This window comes from Erinaceus europaeus, chromosome 13, assembly GCF_950295315.1.
Source record: "Erinaceus europaeus chromosome 13, mEriEur2.1, whole genome shotgun sequence".
Classification (NCBI taxonomy): Eukaryota; Metazoa; Chordata; class Mammalia; order Eulipotyphla; family Erinaceidae; genus Erinaceus; species Erinaceus europaeus.
The window spans coordinates 61,371,566-61,379,616 of record NC_080174.1 but is presented as its reverse complement, the minus strand read 5'-3'; the positions used below and the strand labels follow the sequence as shown (position 1 = coordinate 61,379,616).

The 8,051-nt window shown below is 50.8% G+C and overlaps 1 protein-coding gene across 2 annotated transcripts; it reads left to right on the top strand.

The window, feature by feature from the left end:
- The first annotated feature begins 215 nt into the window (after positions 1-215).
- On the top strand, positions 216-7,613 carry RNF220 (ring finger protein 220). 2 transcript variants are annotated; one of them, XM_060206026.1, is made up of 7 exons: positions 216-368; positions 555-641; positions 772-827; positions 976-1,054; positions 5,601-5,709; positions 5,843-5,917; positions 6,643-7,613. In XM_060206026.1, exons 1-7 carry the CDS (start codon positions 286-288, stop codon positions 6,712-6,714), a joined length of 561 nt encoding a protein of 186 aa, XP_060062009.1. In that variant the 5' UTR covers positions 216-285; the 3' UTR covers positions 6,715-7,613. The 2 variants fall into 2 exon arrangements, with proteins under 2 accessions (XP_060062009.1, XP_060062008.1); XM_060206025.1 differs by having other exon boundaries at positions 943-1,054.
- The last annotated feature ends 438 nt before the right edge of the window (positions 7,614-8,051 follow it).

Here is an 8,051-nt window from a genome sequence, read left to right as displayed (position 1 = left end):
TGTGTACTTCAGGCCCAAATTTCTCTCAGACCCCCTACCCATAGGCAACAGAAAGGGCCCCCTTGACCTAGTTTTTTTTTTTTTTTTAAGATTTTATTTATTTATTCATGAGAAAGATAGAGGGAAAGAACCAGACATCACTCTGGTACATGTGCTACTGGGAATTGAACTCGGGACCACATGCTTGCGAGTCTAGTGCCTTAGCCACTGTGCCACCTCCTGGACCACTTGACCTAGTTTTATTGCCCTCCTTACATCTTGTTTCCCACAGGTTCTGGCTTTGTCATGTGCAGCGGCAAAGAGAATCCGGACAGTGATGCTGACTTGGATGTGGATGGGGACGACACTCTGGAGTATGGGAAGCCACAGTATCCTTGAGGCACTACAGGGTAAAAGGGCTGGCTGGTGGGGCAAGCTGATGGGAATAAGGAGGATAGCCCACGTCATCGACAGGATCAGTATCTCAGCTTTGGTCAAGCAGGAACTTTCCTGCAAATTCAACTCTCTCAGCCTACTGCAAGCTAGGAGCCGCTTGTCCTTGACCACAATGCCAGATACACGGAGGCTGACGTCATCCCCTGCACAGGCGAGGAGCCTGGTGAAGCCAAGGAGAGAGAGGCGCTCCGGGGTGCAGTCCTAAAGCAAGTGGGGGCAGAGGCTCAGGCGGGTGGATAGGGGACAGCAAGCCCTAACGCAGGGATCAACCCAGACCTCACATTCAGGGCTGTCCTGCCTGCCTTCAGAACTCACTTTGTTTCTCTTTTCCTCCAGTGGTGGCCCTCCCAGCACACGCATCACCCCTGAGTTCTCTAAATGGGCCAGTGACGGTAAGTTCTGGCCTAGCCTAGGAGTACTGTGGGATACGTGTACCACTAAGGGGGGTAGCCCTGGGGTGGTGGTGACTGACTCATGCCCAACCCGTCTTCTGTGCTGCCCAGTCAGGCCAGAATATGATCTGCCTCTCTGTCCCAGCAGAGATGCCATCTACCAGCAACGGTGAGAGCAGTAAGCAGGAAGCCATGCAGAAGACCTGCAAGAATAGCGACATCGAGAAGTGAGTGCTTGGCCAGGAGGGGTAGGGCCTTTGCTGGCAGGAAGGCCTGCTGCCAGGGCTCATAACCCTCAGAGCACAGCTTAGTCCTATAGCCCTGGGCACACAGCCGGCAGTAGGGCCCAGCTGGTGCTGAGCGTGACTTTGTGAATTGATCACTGGGATGCCGCCCCAGGAGCCTTGGTGGAGGGAGAAACAGTCAGTTTGCTTGTCTGCCCGCTGCGGCAGCCTCCGTCCGGGGAATGTGATATATGGCCGCCCAGCCCAGCCGGCGCACTTGATTCATCTCTAGTTTCTGTTTCTTAATCGGGAGCTAAATTGGTTTCATTTTTCTTGTCCCGAGTGGCACTTACAGTGGGTTTTAGGCAGGAACATTAGGTCTCGTCACTTGTGATAGGAATTTTTGGCCTAGGTTCTCTGGCTGGGGAAGATGATCTGTTAGCACTTCACCCAGGGTTGGACAGCCCCTGGCCTAGATCCCCCAGAGCCACAAGGACTTAAGAATCAGCTGCGCAACTTATTACCACTCCAAAAGACCAAGCAGGACCAGTCCTGGATCCAGGAGGTAGTATTGCCTGGTTCTGGCTGCCTGGAGCTGCTGGCATCAGCCCTTGCTTAACTCCTTGCACCCACTTGTCCCTCTGCTGGAGGCTAGGTTGCCTGGGGTTAAAAGGCAGCCTCTTCATTCCAGGGCCAGTGCTCTATCTTGCCTCCTGCCAGGAGAGTGGATTGCAGGCCGGTGCAGGGCTGGGTCGGTGGCCCAGGGTCACCTCCCATTTGTTTCCCTCCATTTTGTGTTGTCATAAATTCATTCCAGCCCGTTGTGGTTGATCAGTTTATCTCGGCCAGGGCTGAGAGTGCTGCTGGCATGATGTATGGGCCGCGGCGCAGGGCCCGGCTGCCCATGAATCACCACAGCTGCTCTGTGTCAGCGCCGGAGCGGGCCGCACAAGTTCGGCACAACCAGCTTGGGTTGGGGGGGGGGGGGAGGAATGACGTATGGATGTTTATTTAATAATTCTCTCCTACTCCAGCTGAGCAGGGCGGGCGGGGCTGTAAGGGGCTCCCACCCTCGTCTGGAGGGGCTGCTCATAAATCAGAAAGACAAGATCATTAATCAGGGATAGAGCCTGAGGCGGAGGTGGGGGGCAGAGCCAGTGGCCATCCACGAAGCTACCACCCACCAGGGTTAAGGGAAGTCAGGATTTCTGTCTTACCTGTGACCACAAGCAGCAGAAGGTGGGGCTCTCTGGGGCATGTTAGAGGCTGGCTCAGGGATGTGCACAGATTTTCACTGGGCCTAGATCTGACAGGATTGGGACCTTTTAGTCCCCCTGATTTCTCTTCTCCTGGTATATAGCATGGGTTCCTGGCCTAGATTTTTTTTTTATAACCAGGAGAAGAGGGCAGACTTCTATGGCTTCCTTCTGAGAAATTCTCCACCTTGTGCCATGGGTGGTCTCAGAAATAGCTCACAGCCAACCTGGGTCAGGGGCTTAGATTAGAGCACATTTATATATTAAACATGCAGAATTGGGTGGCTCTGGACTTGGATGTGGTCTTGGGACAATTGGATTGAAGCACGAAATGGTTTCATTCTTTCCCTTTTTTATTTACTTATTGGATAAAAACATTGTGAAGAAAGATGTGGGTGGTGGACAGGAAATCTGCAGCATTGCTTCACCACTTGTGAAACTTGTCCCCTGCAAGTGGGGACTAGGGACTCGAACCCCATTCCTTCCACATTGTAACATATGCACTTAACTAGGTGTACCACCACCAGATCTCCTAAATGGTTTCATTCTCTTCCAGCCCCATCTTACTGCCTTTCCAGCTCTAACTCCTTTACTGGTTTAGAGTTTTTGAGAGTTACTCTTCTCTGGGCTAGACTGCCCCTAGCTCCAGAATGTAGTTTTCACAGCTTTGAAATAACCACAGCAGGGCCAGGCAAATGCCCAGCCTAGTCTTTGGAGAAGAATGGAGCACAACTACCCATCCTTGTCTACTGGTCAGAAATTCACCAGCATTCCGGGTAGGGGTGGCACAAAATGCACTGGAGAAAATGCCAGGAGAGGAGCCAACTTTGTAGGTGCTTGTGAGGAGGGGGGGAGTGGTTAAGGCCTTTCAGAGCTGAAAAGATGAATGCAAGCCTCCAGGGAGTTGACCATTGTCCAACTGAGCCTTTCCCAGCTTCTCTGGAGAAAGGTAGAACAGAAAAAAAAAAAATCATGGACCCTTGGAGTGTTGGGTCTAAGGCATCCATAGTATCTCTGGGACATAACCATCAAGAAGTCGTATTCTGTGCTGGGGAGATAACAGAATGGTTATGCAAAAGACTTTCATGCCTAAAGCTCTGAGGTCCCAGGTTCAATCCTCAGCACTAACATAAGCCAGAGCTGAGTAGTACTCTGGTCACACACACACACCAAAAACAATTTAATCCTCCTTTAAGAAGTCATACTCTGGCTAGTACTCTGAGAAAAAAAGGACAGGGGTCAAAATATTTTGCTGCCCTTTTGATGTTACTACCACCCTGCCCATGCCACCCAGTAGCCACTCAGGCCTACCAGGGATAGACCACCTGTAAGTTTCAAGCCTTCTGAGACTCCCCAGGCTGGTAAAACAGGCCACCCTAGTAGGAGTTTACCTTTGCCCACACCACACCAAATCTGTAATTCCACTTCAGTCCCCTCTTTGCTTCCTGATTGAATACATCTGTCAAACCTCAGCTGTCTTCCTCTCCCACACGCAACTCATTCATTGCCTTATAAGACATATTTCTGATTGTGGAATCTGAGGTCCTTCTGGAGCCTTCCTCACATCTAGCCTTTTAGCTAGATGAGGCTCCTGGGCCTCTTGACCTTTACTTCTACTGTTCCCTCAGCCTGGAGACCCCTGAGTATAGCCAGTATAGAGTAGGAGTTAATCCCACTGCTACTGGTTGATCACAGAATCAGTCTTTCATGTTTGAGTCCCATATCCCCCAATCTGATGAACCTTGGGCAAACTACTTAATGTTTCCATTTTCTAGTTTCTTCTTATATAAGATGGGAGTATTAGAGTCTTCTCAAGGGATTTTAGTGAGGTGTAAATAAGATAATAATTATCAATCCCTCAGTACAATCTCTGGCATTTACTAAGTGCTTAATAAATTTGAGCTATTTTATTTGTGTTATCATTATTATTCCCTATGGTCCATCTCCAGCACTGTCTTCTCTTTCTCCAGGAAGCAATGTTCTTCCTCTCTGAGCTCCCCTGGCTTCTGTTCACTTGCTTTCAGAGGGGGTGAGAAGATTCCCCCGCTCCCCCAACAATCCCCAGCTCTATATTGTAACCCAAAGAGCCTTAGAAGTTGTAGGAACTTTCTTATGCAGGGCCTTGACAACAGATGAGGACTAACAAACAGGGCATCTGCCTAGGAAAAAACAAGGAGCCCCTGAGATAGGCTAGACCTAAGTTCCAAGGACCTAGATTGTGTGGGTCTCATCCTGTCCCCAGTTTCTCCCTCTTCTTGAAGGTTGAGTTGGCTCTTTATTTAGCAAACATGTACTCATGTTCAATTTCCCAGTGTGGGGCTATTAATGGGATGAGCAGCTTGCCCTTGGGACTACGTCTAGCTGAGAAAATAGAGATATTTGTGATTATTCTGCTGTGCAGAAGTCCAGTAAAGGTACTAAAAGAGGCAGCCCCAGCTGCTGGCTGGAGGAGTGGGCAAAGCTCCTAGGAGGAGAAAGGAGTTAGGCCTCAAGGAAGAAATGAAGTCAGATATTTAGCAAGTGGGGTCAATTCAGAGGAAGCAGCAAGTACCAAGAGGCCACGGAAATAAAAGATGGTGGTGTGCATAGAGAAGCAGTAGTTTAGTGTGGAAGGAGCATGGTGTGGCGTGCTGAGGAGTGCAGGTGCCACGGACTAGACAAAGGAGAGCTTGGTAATGTGTTTGGAAGAACTTTACTCTGGTAAACTGGTTAACACTGAAATGTTGGAAGTAGAACTGGTCATATTTTGCACAATTATAGGTGCTGGGTGAGTGGAATGGATATGAGGGAATTGGAGGCAGAAGCTTTTCAGATTAATGGAGTAAACCACAGATATCCTGAGACCCTGGACTAATAGAGGTGAAAGTGGAGAGGGAATCAGGAGATAGTTTACCCAGTAGAGCACGTGCCTTACCATGGATGGTAGACTGCTGCCATATGTCTTCTCTCTCCCTGTCCCTGTCTCTAATGAGAAGGTTGGGCCCAGGAGGCCCAATTGAGGCCCTGAATTCAGTCCCCAGTGCTGCTTTCTAAGTGGGGAGATTCCAGAAATATTCGGAGATAACAGATTTTGGAAACTAGAGGTGACTGGGAAGGAAGAGATTAAGAATGGTTTTGGTTATCTGGTTTAGAAATTCACCAGGATAGAGGAAGGTGAAGTTTTGGCATGGGGAGTTTGCATGAATACAGTGTGGGTGGGATGGGTTTATCTAGGAAGGCATATATATATGGTCTAGAATCCAAGGCTGGTGGTTCCAGCTAGGAATGCCAGCCCAGCTGTGCTGTCTCTACAGAATCACCGAAGACTCAGCTGTGACCACGTTTGAGGCCCTGAAGGCTCGGGTCAGGGAACTTGAACGGCAGCTATCCCGTGGGGACCGTTACAAATGCCTCATCTGCATGGTGAGAGGAAAGGAATCCAGGGGCATCCTTGAGCAAGCTTTGTTGCCCCCCCTCCCCCAGGGTCGGAGCAGGTCTCTATTCTCAGACTGAACCAGCCTCAGAGTAACCCCTTCTCTGCCCATCTCTTCCCTAGGACTCATACTCGATGCCTCTAACATCCATCCAGTGTTGGCATGTGCACTGCGAGGAATGCTGGCTGCGGACCCTGGTAAGGTGGCATAGGGGTGCAGGGAGCGGTGGGTGGCTGTGCTGGGTACTTACTGCCCAGATGTTGAGGCTTAACATTTGAGCCTACTTGAAGGGAGGAGAGGACCAGGATATTCACCCCATTCCCCCAGGCTCACTTCTTTCTCTCCTCCCCCAGCCTAGGTTTATTAAATTCATCCCCCTCTGGGTTCCCTACCTGCCCCCTCCCCTGCCTCCAGCCCCAGAAGGCCCAGTGTATCACACATACTGGTGAGATATTGGGTCAGGGAAAATGAGTGTGGGTAAGCAGGACCAGGCTTCGGCCCCATCCCCTCCCCCTCCCATTACTAAGCTCCTTCTGCTCCTGCCCCTGTTCTTCACTTGGGAGCAGCCATTAAAATGTCGCCCGGAGACAGCAATAAAAGTTCCGGACGTGGGCTCTGTGTCCTGATCAAAGGCCGAGTGTAATCTCGTTAGGGCCGCCACAGCCACAGCTGGACCTAGCCTTGTTCTCATTACCGGGGCTCCTGCTGCGGGGCTGGCCAGGCAGTTTGATCTTGGCATCCCCCAACACAGGAGTGTGCCTGCCTGCTTACAGAGGCCGCCCAGGCATCGCCAGCTTGGGCTGGCAAGACATGGTACCAGTACAGAACTGGTACAAGGAGATGTGGCTGTAGACCAGGCGCTCACAGCAGCACACATGCAGCACAGCGTCTGTAACCACAAGCCTCCCCGATCTCCCTGCAGGGTGCCAAGAAACTCTGCCCTCAGTGCAACACCATCACAGCACCTGGAGACCTGCGGAGAATCTACTTGTGAGCAAGATGCCGAGGCAGGCCTGCCCCACCTCTGTGACGTGACCCCCCCATCCTTTGTACATACTTGCACACAGGTTCCCCATGTACATAAAAACACACACACACATACACATAGGACTTGAGCCAGAGTGGAGGCTGAGACCCAGGCCCTACCTACTGACTCCTACCAAGATTGGGGACCATACCTGTTCCAAGTTCTGTTGGGGGGTGGGGAGGGGGCCACAGGAAAGTGGTGATGAGTGGAGTAGTGGGGCAAGGCTCCTGAGATCCAACCCTCAGACTGACTGACTGACTGACTGACAAGACATGCAAACATGAGACGGAAGCACATGTAATATAGACCATGTATGTTTACAATGTTGTGTATAAATGGGACAACCCTCACCCTCTGCCCCATCCTCTCTTCTTTGGTTGTATGATTTTCTTTCTTTCTTTTTTTTTTTTTTAAACTCAAAAGCAGTGCCTCCAGGGCTGGCTGGGGGCTCGGCCCATCCACCTCTTGGGGAGCCTGCCTCTGCCTCTTCTCCCAGTGTCCCTTCCTTCTCCCATGTGCTCGGTGTTCAGTGGTGTATATTTCTTCTCCTAGACATGGGGCACATGCCCCAAGGGACATGATCCTCTCCTTAGTCTTAGCTCCTGGGGCTCTTTATAAGGAGTAGGGGAAAGGGGAGGTATAGGAAGTGGGAACCGAGTTGAAGCAGGGGCTAAGGTTGAAGCTGTATAGCCTTCTGCCAGAAACTGGTCCTGGGATTAGAGGTGCTATTCCCAGGGGAAAGTGTTGTTTCCCCCACCCCTTCTGCGGGCCCCCAGGTGTGATGCTGTGTCTGTATATTCTATACAAAGGTACTTGTTCTTTCCCTTTGTAAACTACATTTGACATGGATTAAACCAAGATAAACAGCTGCTGCCTATGTGTATGTGTGTATGGAGGAGTGATGGGGTAGTGTGGCAGAGGTAGTTAAACTGAGGTGAGGGCTGAGCCCTAAGTGTGTGCAGCAGTACAGCATAGGTGCTCAGGGCCCCTGGCAGAGCACTCCATGGGGCTGGGGGTGGGGCTGGAGACCTGACTCCTGACTATTGATGGGTAGGGGCTCCAGGTTAATTCCTTATCGATGCAGAATCGTCAGCTCATTAATCACAGAAGAGGTCAGAGCTTGGGGGTACAGAGGGGATGTATACTCTGTCCCCCAGTCTGAGGCAGAAGCAGCTATCAGCTTGGGTGAAAACATAAGCACCGAGTCTCCTTTTCTGCTTCCCTGAAATGAGCCAAGAACTTTAAAATAGAACCACCACCTCACCCCACCCCAGCCTGTGACTTTTCTCCATCCTAGCAACCAG

Coding starts and splice junctions, on each gene's coding strand:
- RNF220 (XM_060206025.1), top strand. CDS start 286: ATGTGCAGCGGCAAAGAGAATCCGGACAGTGATGCTGACTTGGATGTG. Junction 828..942: donor CTCTAAATGGGCCAGTGACG/GTAAGTTCTGGC, acceptor CTGCCCAGTCAG/GCCAGAATATGATCTGCCTC. Junction 1,055..5,600: donor AAGAATAGCGACATCGAGAA/GTGAGTGCTTGG, acceptor CTGTCTCTACAG/AATCACCGAAGACTCAGCTG.